Source organism: Nomascus leucogenys, chromosome 25 (genome assembly GCF_006542625.1).
Source record: "Nomascus leucogenys isolate Asia chromosome 25, Asia_NLE_v1, whole genome shotgun sequence".
NCBI lineage: Eukaryota > Metazoa > Chordata > Mammalia > Primates > Hylobatidae > Nomascus > Nomascus leucogenys.
In genome coordinates this window covers 4,491,010-4,512,695 of record NC_044405.1, presented here as the reverse complement: position 1 = coordinate 4,512,695, position 21,686 = coordinate 4,491,010, and the positions used below count along the sequence as shown (strand labels likewise).

The window sequence follows — 21,686 nt, the reverse complement described above, 5'->3', positions numbered from 1 at the left end:
TCTTACTATTGTTTATTAATGCATAGTATTCCACAGTATATACGTACCACCTTTTCTTTATCCAGTCTATCATTGATGGGCATTTAGGTTGATTCAGTGTCTTTCCTACTTTGAATAGCGCTGCAATGAAAAAACGTGTGCATGTGTCTTTATAATACAATGATTTATATTCCTTTGGGTATATACCCAGTAGCGGAATTACTGGATCAAATGGTATTTCTGTCTTTAGGTCTTTGAGAAATTACCACACTGTCTTCCACATAGTTTAACTAATTTACATTCCCACCAAAAGTCTATAAGTGTTCCTTTTTTTCCCACAAACTCTCCAATATCTGTTATTTTTTGACTTTTTAATAATAGCCATTCTGACTGGTGTCAGATGGTACCTTTTGCAAATTATGCATCTGACAAAGGTCCAATATCCAGCTTCTATAAAGAACTTAAATTTACAAGAAAAAGAATAAACAACCCCACAAAAAAGTGGCAAAGGACAAGAACAGACACTTTTCAAAAGGTAACATACATGCGGCCAACAATCACATGAAAAAAAGCTCAACATCACTGATCATTAGAGTTCTTATCTATTTAACTGTATTTTTCCTTTACTTAAACTGCAACATTTACCCTTACATGACTCTAAAATTTACTTGTCAAAATTTGTATTCTAAGAAATGTAATTGAAAATTTGCTGGCATGTGGTATTATCTCTCTGAAATAAACATTGGGTTACTAATGATTTCCCATTGCTTTCCTTTTCAGCGGACTGTGGAGGACCTTTTGAACTGTGGGAGCCAAATACAACATTCAGTTCTATGAACTTTCCAAACAGCTACCCTAATCTGGCTTTCTGTGAGTCATTTCTTTTCCAGGTTGTCAGAAACAAATGTCCATATGAAATGTAGATCTCCCCTTGATGCAGCAAAGTAGATTATAAATTTGTCAAACATGGGTACACCTATCATGTCTACCTATAAGATTGCTTAACATAACAACAAAAATAGCAATAATTGCTAAATATATATAACATTTGTGTCATGCCAGGCACTGTGTTAATGCCCAATATACATTATTTCATTAATTTCCCACAAGAACTTCCTGAAGCAGGTATCATTATAATTCCAAATTTAGAAGTTGAATAACAACAGTAAGAGAACCAGTGTTACTCCAGACACTGCTTTCTAAATCACTTTCCTTGTTTGCGCATATAATGTCTATAGTGTGTTTAACAAGTTTGCAATTTCATAGGACAAAGACAATGGAAAGTATTAAAAAGTAAAGAACCACTTGTAGCATTCATACTTTTTGCAAATATACGCTAGAGCCAATAAAGCAGATAGCTACAATAATGTAATTATTTCCAGTATAAAAAATAAAATTATAGGAAAGATCACTAAAAAATTTGTCTAGAGAAAATAGTTTGCTAAAACTGCATAAATACTCCCTCTAGGTCAATGTTCCTAAATATAGAAACTCATATAAAGATACATAAAGATTGTGTTGGAGATGCAGATTCCCTAGCCCATCCTACAAAGGTTCCACTTCAGGAGTCTGGACTGGGAAACAAACATCTTTCCATGGCCATGCCTTGTTAAGACCACTAAGCTAAATGGAGAATTCTGTCAATGAAAGAAATGCCCCAATGGTGGGAAAAATGTGTCGTCAGAAAAAGCCAACCTTCTTCCTTCAGATGATCAAGAGATAAGAGAGCATCACTTTCATAGGTGCATATAGGGTCAATATTGTAGACAAGTACCTCATCCCGGAAAAATAAACAGCAACTAATCTAATTTGACTTGTTTGGGGAAACAGAGTTATCTCTGCTTCACACTGAAGACATCTTTTTTTTTTTTTTTTTGAGACGGAGTCTCGCTCTGTCGCCCAGGCTGGGGTGCAGTGGCACGATCTCGGCTCACTGCAAGCTCTGCCTCCTGGGTTCACACCATTCTTCTGCCTCAGCCTCCCGAGTAGCTGAGACTACAGGCACCCGCCACCACGCCCTGCTAATTTTCTGTGTATGTTTAGTAGAGATGGGGTTTCACCGTGTTAGCCAGGATGGTCTCGATCTCCTGACCTCGTGATCCGCCCATCTCGGCCTCCCAAAGTGCTAGGATTACAGGCTTGAGTCACGGCACCCAGCCTGAAGACATCTTTTAAACATCATTTGAACAAAATGATAATCTGAAAAATCCAACAAGCAGTGGAACATTGAAACAATTTGGAGAAATTTATTAAATTTAAAAATATTTATTTGACAAATGTGTATTCAATACTTTATTTCCTTAATCTGAAGTAAGTAAAGAAGACACAAATGTAGCACAGTATAGATGGTGACTCAGATATGTTGTCAGGCACAGAACGTCCAAAATACTGTTATAATAAGGGTAAAGGCAGGACTCTGTGGAGAGTCCTTGACATACCAAAGTAGGAGACAACTGTTTCTTGAATCTCCAAGAAAAATTAAATAATGGTAATGGGTAAAATTAGAAGTGTGAAGGAATTGTACACCATGTTATGAAGTTTGAATTTCATTCTGAGAGCACTGGGGAGTCTTTGAATGGTTTACAGGAAAATGGTGATAAAAACGAGCTTGCATTTTAGATCAGAGATAGATGGTAAGGGATGAGAACCATCAGCATCACCAATTAGGAGATGAGAAACTATAGTGATTTGAACTCTTGTCGTGGTGGCAAGGGACGTTGAGAAGTAAATGGGGTTCAAAGGATGTTGGAGGTACTATTAACAGGCTTAGGTGATTGATTGGATGTGGTAGGGGAAAGGAGGTCAAGGAAGGTGCTGAGGTTTCAAGCGTAGAGAACTATGAGTGGATGATTAGTAGTGCCACTGAGATAGGAAGAATAAGATAAATGAGTTTGCAAAAGAGATAATTCTGCTTTTTCTTTAGAACATGTTGGATTTGAAATATGTACAGCCATATACAGTAAATAAGTCGATAAATTTGCCTGCATCTCAAAAAAGGGCAGAAAATAAAGACTTGGAAATTGTTACTATATAAATATATTTCTTAAGAGTGAATGAGAAAACTAATACAGAATGAGAGAAGAATGGCCTAGAAAAAAATCTGAAGGTTGAATTATTTACGAAATCAATAAAAACAAGAAGTGTTTATTGATGCTGGTAGTCTTGTTTTATTTTGTTTTTTTTAATGAACTAAATGTAAATAAATGTAAAAACTTTTAAAATAAATATTAAAGCTTACTTGTCCTATAAATTGCATTTTAATTACCTAATTTTCTTCTAAATTTGATCATGGAAAATTAAATAAATAAAACTATAATTTTAGTATCTTTTGATATTCATAAATGTTATATTGTAGAGGTAAAATAATATTTGTAAACTTTGATTAAAGTATTCCATTTTGTAAAAATATCAATTATACTAAATAATTTCAAATTTAATTGAAATGTTACTATAAATATTATTGATGAAACCAATATATTTTCTCACCAAAAAAAAAATAATGAAAAGAAAAAAGAAACACCGTGAAATACTGATTTTCATGAAGTGGAAAAAAAATTGATTTTTTTTTTTAAGTTATTTGAAATTCTCAAGAGAGTGAAGAAGCTTTTAAGAGAAATCACCAAGTGTGTTCCAAATTAAATGTTACTTCTTACTTTTAAGGTGTTTGGATTTTAAATGCACAAAAAGGAGAGAATATACAACTTCATTTTCAAGAATTTGACTTAGAAAATATTAACGATGTAGTTGAAATAAGAGATGGTGAAGAAGCTGATTCCTTGCTCTTAGGTAAGTCTGCAATCTAAATATTGTAAAGGTTGTAAAGCTCAAGATGTTGTACTGGTGGAAAGAGTGTTTCTGAATAAATGTAATCACTCTTTTACAACTTGCAAAATGGAAATACAATAGTAAAGCGACATGAGTTTATGTGGAGCTTACAATATAGGGTATGTTTAAAATAGTGACAACATATTTTTCTTGAACATTCTTTACAAAGCAGGACTAATTATTTTTACTTTTTAAATTCATTTTTAATTTTCATGGGTACATAGTAGGTGTATGTATTTATGGGATATGTGAGATATTTTGATATAGGCCTACAGTGCATAGTAATCACATCAGTGTGAATAGTGTATCCATCACCTCAAGCATTTTTCCTTTCTTTGTGTTACAACTCAGTTATACTCTTTCAGTTATTTTTAAATCTGCAGTAACTTATTATTGGCTGTGGTCACCCTATTGTGCTGTCAAATACTAGATCTTATTTATTCTAACTATATTTTTGTATCCATTGATCATCTTCACTCCCCCACCCCTCCCAATACTCTTTCCAGCCACTCATAACTATCATTCTACTCTCTATCTCCATGAGTTCAACTATTTTGGACAATATTTTTGAGTCATCACTTCCTACCAGCTGGTATTAATTGACTACCACAAGCACTACACATTGGAGACTAGAAGCTAAGGACACCCATTATGTAGTTCTCTTTATATGTACATCAGATGTCCAAAGATAGCTATTAAATCAGTTTTTATTTTACTTCAAACTATTCAAATCGTGTTGTTATACAAAATTTTTTAATGAGTTTTACTTTACATTTTATTAGTACTTTGGCTGTGTCTCTAGTACTAGCTGCTTCTATGTAGGTACCTGAGAATGCTTCAAAAATTGACCAGTTTATTTTTCTTTTTTATTTTATCGATTATTTTAAAATAAGCCTAGGGAGAGTGTACTATTGTAGAGGAAATTTTTGTGCTATTATAGAGTGTACTACTATAGAGGAAATTTTGTGTATTCTATAGATCATGGAATACATGCTGACACACTAAAAAACTATCAGTCAAACATAATAGCTAATATGTTATCTAACTACCACTATCGTTGTTGTTGTTGTTGTTGAGATGGAGTCTCGCTCTGTCACCCAGGCTGGAGTGCAGTGGTGCAATCTCAGCTCACTGAAACCTCTGTCTCCTGGGTTTAAGCGATCCTCCTGCCTCAGCCTCCGGAGTAGATTGGATCACAGGTGCCCACCACCTCGCCCGGCTAATTTTTTGTATTTTTAGTAGACACAGGGTTTCACCATGTTGGCCAGGCTGGTCATTTTTTTTTATACTTTTAGGGTACATGTGCACAACGTGCAGGTTTGTTACATATGTACACATGTGCCATGTTGGTGTGCTGCACCCATTAACTCTTCATTTAACATTAGGTATATCTCCTAATGCTGTCCCTCCCCCCTCCCCCCACCCCACAACAGGCCCTGGTGTGTGATGTTCCCCTTCCTGTGTCCATGTGTTCTCATTGTTCAATTCCCACCTGTAAGTGAGAACATGTGGTGTTTGGTTTTTTTGTCCTTGCGATAGTTTCCTAAGAATGATGGTTTTTTTTTTTTTTTTTTTTTTTTTTTTTTTTTTTTTGAGATAGAGTCTCGTTCTTTCATCCAGGCCAGAGTGCAGTAGCGTGATCTCGGCTCACTGCAAGCTCCGCCTCCCAGGTTCACGCCATTCTCCTGCCTCAGCCTCCCAAGTAGCTGGGACTACAGGCGCCCACCACCATGCCCGGCTAATTTTTTGTATTTTTAGTAGAGACGGGGTTTCACCGTGTTAGCCAGGATGGTCTCGATCTCCTGACCTCGTGATCCACCCGCCTCAGCCTCCCAAAGTGCTGGGATTACAGGCGTGAGCCACCACGCCTGGCCCGATGGTTTCTCATTTTTAAGAAAAAGGTGTCTCTTGATAAGTCACACATTAAACAAAGATGCTCACATGATCAATTTTGATGAATGAAATGATACAACTAAAAAGTGTTTTATTGCCCTCCCGCCAAAAAAAAAAAAAAAAATGTCTTATCTAACTGTGCTTTGGACTTGTATTCATCATGTATTGTAAAATCTGATCTAATAGATATGCAGTCAGGATACAATCACATGAATGCTGCAACTAATCAATGAAGACTCCGGAGAAAATATTCTAGAGCACATCAAGTGACAGTGTGGTGGGGAGGGTTCCCCAACCTTTTCATCAGTCAACCCTTATGTAGAATTCTACAGCAAAATCTCACAAAGTTCTGGAGTGTGAGCTTCCTGGGAGAGGATTTTGGGAGCCACACATAGAACAAATAAAGAAAATTTTGTTGGGACTAGAAGGGTGGCAAGAACTGAGGACTTTGAAATTTGGTTCTTTTATACACATATAAAAATTTTTAAATAGTTTTTCCATTTTAGATCAAATTATTCTTCAAATAAAAACTTCAGAGTTCTCATCATCTAAAAAATTAAAATGTATCATTTCATCTGTTAATAGTTAAACAAATCATTGAAAAGTAAATAAGAATTCCAGAAAGATCTCTGATTTATTGTTTTAAAATTTGTAGGCAGGAAGGTCATTTGAAACTGAATCACTTTCAGGGCTTCCAATATATAAAACATTTTTTTAATAAATGTATTTTTAATTAGCTGAAATATAGTAAAGAATGTTTTATTGTTTATGAAATCCCCAAAGCTAAGGGATTAAGGGGAAAAGGTTTAAAAGCCACCATGTTGTTAATATTCTCAATCTCTAAATAATCCATCCTTCAGATTAGGTTTATGATTCCACACACAAAAAAATACTGAATATGTTTGGTCAAAAATTTAGTAAAGGTGACTATAAACTCCATTGTTTTATAAAGGTCTTTATAAGTAGTCAGTCATTTGTCTGGGATAAATGAGCTTTGAATAGCAGTGGTACTAAGTCAGATATATTATAAGTAATTCATCATTGCATTATAGAGTTGCACAAACCTCAAGAAATATCAAAAAAGTTTAAAGAGAAGTTTGCTTTGTTGAAGAGTGTTCAAAATGTAAAAGAATGCATGTGTTCATTTACTTGTGGCTGCTCTGTGAGCGAGCCATGTAGCATGTAGCCCTACGTCTGACAGATGGAATTGAGATGTGGGGTACATTTCCTTCTAGATCGAAAGGATCATCTCACTGATTATCTCGTTTTCCTTTGGAACAGCTGTGTACACAGGGCCTGGCCCAGTAAAGGATGTGTTCTCTACCACCAACAGAATGACTGTGCTTCTCATCACTAACGATGTGTTGGCAAGAGGAGGGTTTAAAGCAAACTTTACTACTGGCTATCACTTGGGGATTCCAGGTAAGAGCCCATAAATCACACATCGCATCATAACTTTTGGAGCAAAACAGCAAAGGTATACAGAATTTCAAGGCTAAAATCGTGATTTTAATGCTTTCCTTCTGTGACACTCATTCTTCCTCATCTTAATGAAGATTATTTTTCCTCCTTTACATCTGTGTTACCATTACCTGAGTTTGTTCAAAGTAGGCAGCCACAAAAGTTTTTAGCAGACCTACTTGGATTTCTCTGATGTGTAAGGAGTGTTGAATTTTGTTCATTGAAGAGAGCCATGTTAAATGTTAACATTTCCTTCCCTCTAAGGAAAGAAGACTGTCATGTTTCCCATGTCAAGAACATTTTCAGAGAGCAAAGAAGGAAACAGGCAAGAGAGCTGTTGGCATGCCAACAACATTCAATTCAATAATTAACATCATTAACTTATTGGATACAACCAGAGCAAAGCACCACAGTGTAGGAATTTAATGCTATTTGCTGGCATGCCCAACCCTCCAACGCTGGGTGTTTTATTATATCCATAAAATAATCAACAGGAGCAAACAAAATAGCAACATGTTCATCATGGATATATGTATATGTGTGTGTATATATATACGGATATATGTGAATATGGATATATATATTCATATGTCTAGTATTGGCATATATTTGCATTCAACAATCTGCAGAGAATTTTTTTGTAACTTGATACTCCACTTGGACTATGATTTGTCTCATAGAACTGCCCAGCAACTCAGTGGTTCTTTCCAGGTGCAAATATGTCAGAAAAACAGAATATATGCTACTTCCTATATCTCTCTTTCTCTTCCATAGGAAGAGAAATATTTATGGAATTGATGTATTTCACTTGAATGTCTAGAAAAGAGGTAGGGTTGGATAGTTTATCTTCATCTGGCCTATTATCTAATACAAAATCCAGCTACTATTAGGTTATGTTTATCTTTGTTCCTCCACTCACAACTGACCAGGACTTTTGACACCATCCCAGAAAGCTGCCTGCTTTAATCTTTATGGCAAATAATTAAGAGGTCTACCATCTGGCCCTGAAAATGAACCACAACTGATATTATCCATGCTACTTAGGTAGACGTAAGTGGTAGCTCAATCGATTAATCTGGATTTTGTGACTGATTTTAGAAGCCAATCTGTTTACTTACAAGCAACAGTGACATGGATCAATAAAAAATAATTAATTAGTAAATACTTTGAGATCTACACAAAATTATAATTTATCTTATAATACAGTACACTAAAAAAAAGAAATATAGCAAATGACATGATTTTGTTAGGTAAAGAAGAAAATACATTGAGATGCAAATATCAATAGATATGTATTTACATAAGCATGTGTGTGTGTGTGTGTGTGTGGCGAGAATTTAACTCAGAAGAAAATTTTATCATTGCTTTGGAAAATGTTAATCAAGATAATTTTGAAAATGTCATCTTGAATTGAATCACTGATTTTGTTTCTTGATTATTTTGTTGCTGATGATTATACTATAACCATGTTTGTTTGCCAATTATTTTATCTGCTATTTCAGTTTCCTTCTCTTTGTGGTGTACCTATTATTTTAATCTAATTCAACATTTGAGTTGCACTTTTAAAGTATAGATGGGTGATGGACATCGATCAGGACATTTTGGTAGTTAATATTGAGCACATTTAAGATAAAACAGACTGTGGTTATGTAATGTTCGAGAAAAGCTAAATCTTTCTTACTGTTATATAGAAAGTAAATTAGTTAATAGCAAACTTTAGATGACAGAAAAACACAAAATGTTACCACCAATACTTTTACATGTAAAATCATGACCCTAATTTTTTTAATTATTATATAATTTTTAGCTCCCGATAAAATAGTCTTTGCACAGTACCAGCTCACACAAGTGACATTACAATAAAGTCTCCTCTCAAGAATTTGGAAGAAGATGGCCGTCTTTGGCCAGAGCAATTTTCTGTGAAACTCTGCCATAATCAAATCTTTCTGATTTGATTAGAGGCCTTTGTTAGCAGTGTGAACCACCTAGTTTTCTGGTCTATTGCACAACTGTTCAAAACCTCTTGTGCAATTTCCACAAAAATTGCTGCAGGAAAGCATGATGAAAAACTAAAAAATGATAAGTAAAGAGAGATGGAAACATATGAGAGTCTGTAATGTGCATGCAGAAAAAAACACCAAACCAAATTTGAAAACAATAAACATTCCTGAAATTGAAAACATAAAAGCAGATCAAAACTAATAGTGAAAGATACAATGAAAGAAAAATCATACACTTTCTGTATCTGAATAAAATTACCTGAAAAATCATGAAGTCTTAGTGTGTTCAATAAAAAAATTAATAAGCAGGAATCAGTGTTACAACATTTTCTGTGTGAAGTTTTAAATTTCAAGAGGGAAATTTTTCTGAAAATTCTTAGCACAGAAAAAGTAAAATTATTTTTGTAGGTGTTGAAAATAAGATCAGCTTTATATTTCATGCAATTATGAACACTAAAACAATGAAGTAATATTTCTCATGTTTTAAGGAGAAAATCCCACAACTAAAAAATATACAAGGGTCAATAACTGCTGTTTAAATGCAGTAAAATTATGTACTCTCTTCTGCAAAATATCATAAAATAGAGCAAGTAAATACCTAATACCTAGTACTATTCTACTGGAGGCCATCCCAAATTTTTTTCAAGAATTCTGTCAAGGAAAGGATTTTTGAAAGAAGTATTATACTTTTAAGGAAATTGAGATACATAGTAAAACCCAAAGTAACTGAAATTTTTAAAAAAATATCGTGCTCAGTATTAGATTAGGGATTGATTTATTGAGGTATCCAAACAATTGAAATAATTATAGGTGATTTGGTTTGGCTGTGTCCCCACCCAGATCTCACCTTGAATTGTAATGATCCCCATGTGTTGCAAAAGGGACCCAGTGGGAGGTAACTGAGTCATGGGGGTGGGTTTTTCCTGTGCTGTTCTTGTGATAATGAGTAAGTCTCATGAGATCTGATAGTTTTATAAAAAGGAGTTTCCCTGCACATGCTCTCTCTTGCCTCCTGCCATGTAAGATGTGCCTTTCTTCTCTTTTGTCTTCTGCCCTGATTAGGAAGCTCCCCCAGCCATGTGGAACAGCAAGTCCATTAATCCTCTTTTTTCATATAAATTACCTAGTCTCAGGTATGTCTTTATTAGCAGCATGAGAACAGACTAATAGGACAGGGCATTCCACCATCTGCAAAAGTGAAAGCATCTTGAAACAAAATTTTAAAGAAAAAGTAGGTCTTTAAACCCCTATTTTAAATTGAAAATGAGAAAGGAGAAAAGACTTGAAAAGAGGAAAATGGATTGTCAAAAGGAAGACAGAGACAAATCTCTTCCATCAAAAGTTATAGTTAAAGTTTGTTTGTTTAAATTGTGTTTTATGGACTCATAATAATTACACATGTTTATGCGGTATATGTAATATTTTAATACAAGCATACAATTTACAATCATGGAATCTGGGAAACTGAAATATTCTTCACTTCAAACATTTATTATTTCTAAGTGTTAGGAACATTCCAAATGGTCTTCCCTAGTTATTTTGAAATGTACCATAAGTTATTGTTAACTATAGTCATTTTATTGGGTTACCAAACACTAGATCTTATTTATTCTGTGTAACTCTATTTTGGTACCCATTGAAACCCTTCTTTATCCTCCTTCCCCACTACCCTTCTCAGCCTCTGGGACCACCATTCTATTTACTATCTTCATGAAATCAATTAATTTAGTTCCCACATATGAATGAGAGTATGCAACATTTGGCTTTCTGTGCCTGGCTATTTCACTTAACATAATGTCCTCCAGTTTTCTCCATGTTATTGCAAATGACAGAATTTCATTATTTATTATAACTGCATAATATTCCATTATGCAAAGATACCATATTCTCTCTCTCTCTTCATCTGTTGATGGACTCTTAGGTTGACTGCATAACTTGGCTATCAAGAATAGTGCTGCAATAAACATAGATGAGCAGATATCTCTTTGATATACTGCTTTTCTTTCTTTTGGATAAATATCTAGCAGTGGGATTCCTGAGTTATATGGCAGTTGTATTTTTAGTTTTTATATTTCTTAGTTCTTTGAGGAGCCTTGTATTGGTTTTCATAATGGCTATACTATTTTACATTTCTACCAATGGTGTATAAATGTTCCCCTTTCTCTGCATCCTCATCAGCATTTATTTCCTGTCTCAGATTCTTATAATGAAACAAACACAACATCAAAAATTTTGAAAAACATTATAACCAATTTTGATTCAAGATCAAACTCAAAAACAGAGCACAATCTATTTCTCTCAATGCAAAAGAGACACCAAGTTTATGGTGTATAGATTCTTTATATTTCTTTTGCCGATAGCTAGATTTCATTTACTACTGTTATATTAGTATGTAATGTATGAAGTTATTTTTAAGGGAAAATTCTCTTGATTGAAGCTAGAACAGAGTCTTCAATGCCCATCACTGCATGATAAATACATGGGGAGTGTGGTTTCACATTCCTCCTAGACACAGGACAGATGCAGCTGGGAAGTGAGTAATGGAATGATTGAGTTGTCATCAGCACTGTCTGCTTCCGTCAAGATTTTTTATACCCAAAGACTAAAAAGCAATTACAGAAACAGGGACTTGGCTGTGGAGGCTAATCAAGCTGGTAAGGGAAAGCGAGATTGGACACACATCTTGGCACTTTACTTTGGTGGTTCTTTTAGAAAAAGGTATAAATGGGCATCAAAAATTGTTTTTGCTTCACTTGTCTTCTGTAGATATTTTAGGGACACCTTCCAAGGCATTCAGTTGAAATTTAACACAATTGTATAGTGTATTTTTATATCTTATTTTCTTTGTACTATGTTCCTGACATTTCCATTTCTATTGTAATAAAGTATATGTAATATAGATTTATTAAGATCAGTCTCCTATAAATGTCCCCTTATTGCTCTTTTCTGATACTCAGAGTCTTAATGATGGAATTCAATAGTGTTTATCAGGCAACCGTGGAAGTGGCAGCTGATTACATTTAGGGGGTTTGAGCCCTCCCCAGATTGTGTGGTATGTGCTTAGAGATAAATTTCGTTCCATTTTAAACCAAGCATATGTTAACTAAATGAGGCAACGCTACTGGAGACTTCTTAAAAAGGAGATGGGGAAATTCAATTCTTAGCAATATTTATTTTTCTCTCTCTCACCATGGGCATAAAACTATCAGAAATAAGATTTCAGAGTCCAGAGAGAGTTAAACTGTTGGATTAAAGACTGCTTAATGAAGCTGAACTATTGTATGTTGCAAAGAATCAGAATCCAGTTTACGCATGTAAGGAAAATTCTGAAAGAGCTTATTTATACTTCTCAGATTTTAAAATTTCTGTTCAGTTCAGTAACAATAAATCAATTTTCCCCATTCAGCATTTTTTCATCCAGTTCATTCAGCTTATAGAAACAAGTTATTATTTTTCTGGATTCATAGAATATAACCCTAACAGCTTCAGCTAGAGCACAAAAATGAATTACATTTTTAAAATACTTTATATGTTATCATTTAGATTTTAATTCAGATATGTCTGTTTCCATTCAACTCGTATGTGATTTTCAAATTAAATATTGCCTATCTACATTAGTAAAAAGGTAAAATTATCAGCAAATGTATCTATGATTAAATTATTGTCATTGAGAACTCATTTTTTACATAGTGATTTCAGTAAGCTATGAAAAAAGTAATAAGATATTTTAAAAATAAAGGGTGGTGACTAACATTCTGTAAGTATATCAATATAATTGATCATGGACATGTAATTCATGCTGTCAACCTTTTAAATAAAGTATATTAAAATATATATTTAAGACAGAATATATGAATACATAACACTTCTGCCTACATTTAAGACTTCCAATTTTCTAAAGGAAAATTAATACGAGAACGATAAACTATATAGTCAAAGTATTAATGCTGTCTTTAGAATCGTAATTATCTCTGCCCATTTGTCATCTCACTAATCTGGTTTAAAAATATGTTTGTGAAACAAATTGATAATTACACTTTCAAGAACCTCCGTAATAGTATTATATTTTGAGATATGTAACCAAATTTTCTCATGGTATAAAGGTTTGTAGAAACAACCAGCCATGGCTTTCTAAAAATATTTTCATAATAAGGTAACTTAGATTTCAGATGAAAAAATACAGAATTCTTCTAAGTTTAAAGTAGAGTATACAAATAGCTCCAATTATTGTTGTAAGATACTAAGAGGAAAGGATTAGGTATGTTTTCTTGTTTATTTCGTTATTCGTAGGGAGAAAAAGCACAACTAGCACATGGAGTAAGAATGTCAACTTAAAAAATATCAGTGAAAGGCTGGGCGTGGTGGCTCAAGCCTGTAATCCCAGCACTTTGGGAGGCCGAGGCGGCCGGATCACCTGAGGTCGGGAGTTCGAGACCAGCCTGACCAACATGGAGAAAACCCGTCTCACCTAAAAATACAAAATTAGCCCAGCGTGGTGGCACATGCCTGTAATCCCAGCTACTTGGGAGGTTGAAGCAGGAGAATCACTTGACCCCAGGAGGCAGAGGTTTCAGTGAGCCGAGATGGCAACATTGTACTCCAGCCTGGGCAACAAGAGCAAACTGTTTTGACTGTTAAAAATATTATCTATTGCATATTCTCTGTATATGTATTGGTATGATAAATACACTTCATTATCTTTTAAAATGTGTTCTCCTGACACACCTAAGACAAAAGTAGTATTTACTCCTATTGACAGTCAAAGAAACTGAGCCTCAGGCTAATTTCTTTGCCCAAGGTCAAAGAAATATTAAAAGAAATGGTTAAATTGCACCTTCAACCAAGGTCATATTACTTTAGGGCCTATGTCTTAACAACTATTGAAATTTCAGTAAAGTATATCTTCATAATTCATAAAATTGATTCTTTTTTTTTCAAATTACTAGAATTACCGTCAGCCAATTATCTTAAATTTTAAACTTTATTTGAAATCATAGTTTTAAAAAGTGCTTTATATTATGTTGACTCTATTACTAAGCTTCATACTTTTGAGGCATATTAATCTTTTAATATACATTAATTTACTTTATGTTTTAAAAATATCTACTTTTCCCTGCTTTGTGCCAGACATTTCGCCAAGCCCTGGACATATGAAGATGAGAAAACATGGCCTTATGGGTATTACAGCTGGCATATTCTATATTCAGTTTATAGAATGACTGACCTCAGTGACAATATAAGCAAAACAAAAGGTTCATTTGTCTCTATTTTAATTCAAATCTCCTTTTTCTGCTCTGGATATTTCAAGCAGATCTCTACACTTTTTCAGTTTCTTCCAGTGTTAAATCATTTTATCTGGGTAACTTACACTCACTTTTAAGTGTTAAAATGAACAGTCAAGTATAATATCAACACTTTTATATCATCTAATTCAAAGCTTCTTTTATCCCTCAACTCAGGCACAGACCTTGGCCTAATAACTTAAGGCAGAGGAGGGTGGAAATATTGTCTTTGTTTTATTTTCTACTTCCCTTTTTTCCCCATCTTCCCATAGTTCCAATGTTGGAAGATAGGAAGATTTTTTTTTTTTTTTTTTTTTTTTTTACCATTGTAGTTTTCATTTGTCAGACACCAGCTTCTGGCCAAATGCTAGCTCTGTTGTGAAACAGACTTGTGAGCTCTTCAGAGCATGGTTCCACCAGCCCTGGACTATTGCACTGTAGACGTGGGTCATACAACTCCTAAATAATCTCTTATAACCCTGCTCAGCTCCGAATCCCTAATCCCTAGGTTCCATTCCTCCACTTTTTGTGCTAGAGCCGGCCTTCCCTGCCAGGCAGTTGTCATCTGATCATCTTTCCAGTGTCCACCTTGCCAACTTTCTAACTTCTGATTTCATTTCATAGGAATTGATCACTAATCTTTATGTACACAGCTATCTGCCCACAAACTTCAGGAAAATAATGTCACTATCTCATTAATTTTTTTCACTATACTTCAGTTTATCCTGCTATTTATCAAAAACCAGGGGAGTGAAATGAATTTATTGGGTTTCACTATCCAAAAAATTTTATGCATTGTTATGGAATAGAATGGCATGAGATGGGATGGGATGGGGTGGGGTGGGGTGGGGTGGGATAGGATAGGAAATAATAGAACAGAGTAAAGGTAAGTTTTAACTTAGTTACACACACACACACGTTGATGTGTATCCTAGAGTTATTACTAAAAATCTGTTTCATACTAATGTCAAAGTTTTAAAATATCTGAAAGCCCTAACACTAGTCCCATGAAAGCCTGGTCCTTTTGGTTATGCCATGTAGTCAACTTTTGGCCAGGGAGCGAGATGCTGACCTTGCTTCTTTCAGGCAACTCAATTAGGAATTGATTCTCTTAGGGCATCCCACACTTGGTTTGCTGGATGGCACTATCCTCCCCTTTCCCCCATAAAAACATCCCCCCTCAAATACTCTATTCAATGTATTTTTTAGAAAAATACTCTAATGCCCTTTTATTAAAAAGCTGAAAATAGCTGATGGATATTGATAGTTGCTGGACTACTTTTAGTATTTTTTTCAGTAAGTGTAGTATGGCTATACTGAGTGCCTCTCTTTAGAAGTGTAACGGTGTTTATCAGCTCTCTCAGATGTGAGTCTACAACCTAGATTCGAAAACAACAGGAATGATTTCTTTCAAGTGACATTATGTTTGATCATCATAAATTCAGAAAGTCTCCATGGATATTTTTATAATTTGTTTCTGAAATCATATTAACCTGAATTGAGTCTCCTTGAAAGCAATGTAATAGTAATGTTATTACATTGACTAATAGTCACTAACAGTTTTCAAAATAGAAGCTTCCCTGTTTCTTATTTTTATCAAGTGCTTTTGCTTCCCCATATGATTGTTCATGTGCCATGTAGGGGATAAGACATTGAGCCTCTCCACACCTGACAGCCATCACCATTGTCAGGGAACCAAATTCCATGTGGCCCTCACGGAGTTCCTACTCTCCTTCCAGCACATAACTGTACCTCCTAAGCTGTAATCAGAAAGCACTGGAAGAGGGAAGCAAACCCCTCTCTCCCAGTGATATGAGGACTCTCCCAGAACAAAACTTTTAAAGACCAAACAATCTCAGGAAACAGCAGCAGCTACCTCTAAATAAGGAATGTTTCCACTAGGCCTCTTTTTGCACTAAACCAAAGCCTGGAAACAACCACCAACGGCCTCCAGATCTACCCAGTTTCTTCTTTGCCCAGGCTTTTCATTTTCCTTTCGTGTCTCCGCGTGCCAAGCACATGCCCATGCCTCCAGCACTGCTGTGCTTGTTTGGAGCTCTATCCTCAACTTCTTTTCACATTACCGAGACAGCAAAGTTTCCATTTCTTTGTGACTACTCTTTCCTGCCTGACCAAGCTTTAATTGAGCCCTCTGTTTCCAACCCAATCCAACTTTGATCTCACCAACAGACAACTTCCACATTTCTTTCTTACAAAGGTTTGGAAGTATCATTTGGATGGTGAGGCCAGGGAACCTCTCTGTGCTTGAGTAACAGTTCAATGGTTGTTGCTTGTATGTTCGTTTGGGGTGGAGGAGTTTGTTTATTGAAGAGATACTAACAAAATTATGAGGAAGAGGTGAGTTGACAACCTCTCAGCCACCTCTTAGAAATTCCCTGAGTTTTGCTGCAAAAGAGATGTCTGAGGTTTCATCCACACTCTTCTAAAGCTACATACACATCAGCTTGGAAACTATTTCTGAGGCATTCTGAACGACCAAGTAGATGGTGTTGCTCAGTATCAAAGCTGGCTCCACCTTGTGCTGTGGCAAAGGACTCATGTTTACTATTTTTATATATATATATATATGTATGTATATATATATATATATTTCATTATACTTTAAGTTCTAGGGTACAAGTGCACAACGTGCAGGTTTGTTACATATGTATACATGTGCCATGTTGGTGTGCTGCACCCATTAACTCGTCATTTACTCAGTATCAAAGCTGGCTCCACCTTGAGCTGTGGCAAAGGACTCACGTTTAAAGGGGAGCAAATGGGATTTCTACTCCAGAATCATCCATTTGTGTTTTCTTTATCCTATACAATAAACATTCTTTCCCCATAGAGCCATGCAAGGAAGACAATTTTCAATGTAAAAATGGAGAGTGTGTTCCACTGGTGAATCTCTGTGACGGTCATCTGCACTGTGAGGATGGCTCAGATGAAGCAGATTGTGGTATGTCTTATTTTTAGGAAAATACTTTTATGACTTTAGCCTCTGCATTTGGATTCTACAGTGTAAAAGAAAGATTATAAGTGTGTTTATTAGGACCTGTTTTGATGCTTTGGAACGAGAACATCTCATCTCTGAGATGATTTTAGCACCTCTGTCCCCATCTAGTTAGAAGAAAAGTTAATATTTGCAGGCCTCAGTTTATTGTTTGTTTCGGTTTGGTCACACTTATTAACTGTAATTCTAGAGCAACAAATATCCATATAGGAAGCCCAGAATACCACAGAGACAATATTCCAAACCAAGCAGGCTAGCACCACCCATATTGGCTGCTGTTTTCTGCTTGTTGCCCACATTCAGAGGCACCTGTATGCTTACTTATAATTCACTTTCTCCCCCTGCCCTGTTGAGTTTTCAGTCCAGCTCCCCTTCCACACCTCAATAACATTATGAGTAATGGATACTTTTATTATGTCTTTTTATTTCTAAGCAAATATTTAACACTTATATACTATCTACCATGCACTGTAACTAAGTTAAAAAAAAAATCCACAATAAGAATTAGCTATAGTTGGCCAGGCGCAGTGGCTCACGCCTGTAATCCCAGCACTTTGGGAGGCCGAGACGGGCAGATCATCTGAGGTCAGGAGTTCATGACCAGCCTGACCAACATGGTGAAACCCTGTCTCTACTTAAAATACGAAATTTGCCAGGCATGGTGGTGGGTGCCTGTAATCCCAGCTTCTCCGGAGGCTGAGGCAGGAGAATCGCTTGAACCTGGGAGGCAGAGGTTGCAGTGAGCCCAGATCGTGCCATTGCACTCCAGCTTTTGTAACAAGAATGAAACTGCATCTCAAAAAAGAAAAAAAAAATTGGCTATAGTTTACCCATGAGGAAACTATGGCTTGGAAATGATAAGTGGCCGCCAAAGGTCGCACACCCAGTAAGGGCTGTAGCTGTTTTTGAACCTAAGTTTGTATAATTCTGTAGTCACTGCTCTTAGCTCTTGTCATAATAGGAAAAAAAGGTAAACAATGTGGCATTATTTTATAGAATTACAACATAGTGTTTGTAGGTAAGACTACAATTACTGATGTTTTCCTCCCTTGATGAACTCACTTAGCTTGGTCCAGTCCCTACCTGGCCACTAATGACCTTAAAATTCTGTTCAAAATGGTTGTAAAATGATGAGTAAGATGATAGAAATCAAATGGTATAAAAGTAAGTACAAAGAAAATGGTTTTTTTTTGGTGGGGAGGGAATTCTTCCCTAAACTTGAGTTTCCTTCTTTCAGAAACTAAGTTTATATATACTCTTATATATACTCTTCACAAATAACTTTATTTTCTGTTTATTTGCCGTATAGATTTGTAGTAAACTTGCATATTTCTGCAATTTCCATTTTTATAGTTATATAAAAGAGCAAAATTGCCTACTGAATTTATATTTTTCAAATTAGACCTTCCATCATGCTCTTAAGAAAAACTACAATCAATCTCTAAACTCGAAATATTAAGAACATTGCACATTTAGTTTAGAGGCCATAATTTACTCTTATCAATTTAGGTCAAAATGACCACATGTGTAATCTAATCTCTTCAATTTATCTTTTTTTGTTAATTTTTCTAAAAAATTTGCTGTATATTTGAAAAATTTAATTCTATATATTTACGGGTTACAATGTGATGTTATTATATATAATATATATTAATAGAATGTATGGAGACAGAATGTATATATAGAGAATGTGTATATATATATTTTAAAAGTGTGTATATATATAGAGAGAGAGAGATGGAGGAATGATTGAATTATGCTAATCAACCTATCCATCAGCTTAAATACTTACCGTATTTCATGATGAGAAAATTTGAAATTTTGCAAAATGTTGAAATATACAATACATTATTATTAACTATAGTCACAGTGCTATGCAAGAGATCTCACGAACTCATTCCTCCTGTCTAACTGAAGCTTTGTACTCTTTGAACAACGTCTTCCCATTCTCTGCACCGTTCAGTCTCTGGTAACTACCATTATACTCTCCGTGTCTTTAGTGCGTTTCTTCAATGGCACAATGAACAACAATGGTTTAGTGCAGTTCAGAATCCAGAGCATGTGGCATACAGCTTGTGCTGAGAACTGGACCATCCAGATTTCAAATGATGTTTGTCAGCTGCTGGGACTAGGGTAAGTAATTCTACTGAGTTCCTTTTTAAGATATTCTCAAACTTTTTTATTACTATCAAATGAGGTTTAGTAAGAGCTTTAAAATTTATAAAGTTATGAATTTAGAAAATACACATTAGCAAAAGGGAGAAAATAAAAATCTTGATTAACCCCATTTTCAAATAATAACCAGTTAATAACCTTTGTATAAATACTGTACAAATATAAGTACATGTAAATATCATATAAAATATAATATACTGTGTTATACAAAATACTTATATGTGAGCATTTCTCATTTTATATTTTTTGATGATTTTTTAATGAAATCTTTCATTTTATCCTATATCATAATATACATAAATAATCACAAGGGTACTACGGAGAATATGCTTTTGCTATATCTTTGCAACACATTTACAATGGTTTTTTTGGAAAATTTATAGAAGTACTATTGTAGTGGGAGAGGTTATGCAAAATTTGTAAAATATCTTTAAAATTAAAAATTTTGCATAACCCCTCCCACTACAGTATTTCTATAAATTTTATGTTACAGAAGGATAAAGAAAGATATTCTCAGCAAGGATGATGCAAATAAAAATTCCAATTAATAACTTATCAAAAATGTATTATACCTCCCAGTCTAATGCCATAATAGCTTGCATCAAATATGTAATTTCACCATATTTCTTTTTTACCTTCCCATCAAGTCTTAAAAGTAATTAGGTAGAAAATGAAAGTAATGAGTAGCAATAACATACTTATTTTGCATTTTACAACCTGGCAACTCTAACCCACCATTCTGATCCTTAAACATACATGATTTTGAAGATTTAGTGATTACTAGCCATGTTGGCTCACATGTGGTTATCTTTATAACTTATAACACTATATCATTTAAAGTTTGTTTGTCATATTAAACTATGAGGTCTATAAAGGGAAGAACCATGTCTATTTGGTACATTATTGTAATGCTAAACTCTAGACTAATCCTTGTCTTTAAAAATCAGTGCCAAATACTTAAGCAATGAATTATATATACACTCTATGTACATGTAAATATAGATATACCTATCTATAAAAACATATGCCAAAAGTTTTCTAATTATAAAACATATGCTTTTCTCTTAGGTTGATTCCAAATGTTGGCTATTGTGAATAGTGCTGCAATAGACATGGGAGGGCAGATATCCTCTTTGATATACTGATTTCCTTTCTTTTGAATATATGCCCAGCAGTGGAAGTGCTGGGTTATATGGTAGTTCTATTTTTAGTTTTTTAAGAAACCTCCATAATGTTCTGAATAGTGGCTGTACTAATTTATATTTTCCCCAACAGTCTATGGGTGGTCTTCCTCCACGTCTTCACCAGCATCCCTTACTGCCTCTCTTTTGATAAAAGCTATCATAACAGGGGTGAGAGATAGCTCATTGTGGTTTTGATTTGCATTTCTCTAGTAATTAGTGATGCTGAGCATTTTTTTCATATTCTGTTGGCTATTTGTATGTCTTTTTTTAAGAAATGTCTACTCAGATAATTTGCCCATTTTTAAAGTCAGAACATATGTTTTTATTTCTTGTCGATTTGTTTTAGCTCTTTATATATTCTGGTTATTATGTGCTTGTCAAATGGACAGTTTGCAGATATTTTCTCCCATTCTGTGGATTTGCTCTTCACTTCGTTGGTTATTCCCTTTGCTATGTAGAAGCTTTTTAGCGTGATGTGATCCCATTTGTCCATTTTGGCTTTGGTTGCCTGTGCTTTTACAGTCTTACTTAAGCCATCTTTGTCCAGACCGACATCCTGGAGTGTTTCCCCCAATGTTTTATTCTAGTGGTTTCAACATTTTAGGTCTTAGATTTAACTCTTTAATCCATTTTGATATGATTTTTCTATATGGTGAGAGATAAGGGTCTAGTTTCATACTTCATATAGTTATCCAGTTTTCCCAGCATCATTTACTGAAGAGATTGTTCTTTCCCCCCATTGAATGTTCTTGGTGGCTTTGTAAAAAAAAAAAAAAAAAAAAAAATCAGTGGGCTGTAAACACAGATTTATTTCAGGGTTCTCTATCCTGTTCTCTATTCTGGTCCATTGGCCTGTTGTCCATTTTTATGC

General features: G+C 34.7%; 1 protein-coding gene across 1 annotated transcript in view; it reads left to right on the top strand.

Moving 5' to 3' along the window:
* The window catches only part of TMPRSS15 (transmembrane serine protease 15), a 138,761-nt gene that overhangs the window by 68,930 nt on the left and 48,145 nt on the right, over window positions 1-21,686 (top strand). The window contains exons 14-18 of the mRNA XM_030806191.1: window positions 760-849; window positions 3,640-3,765; window positions 6,979-7,119; window positions 17,292-17,402; window positions 19,457-19,589. Of these exons, the coding sequence (XP_030662051.1) occupies window positions 760-849; window positions 3,640-3,765; window positions 6,979-7,119; window positions 17,292-17,402; window positions 19,457-19,589 (601 nt within the window). The remainder of the gene's footprint in view (window positions 1-759; window positions 850-3,639; window positions 3,766-6,978; window positions 7,120-17,291; window positions 17,403-19,456; window positions 19,590-21,686) is intronic.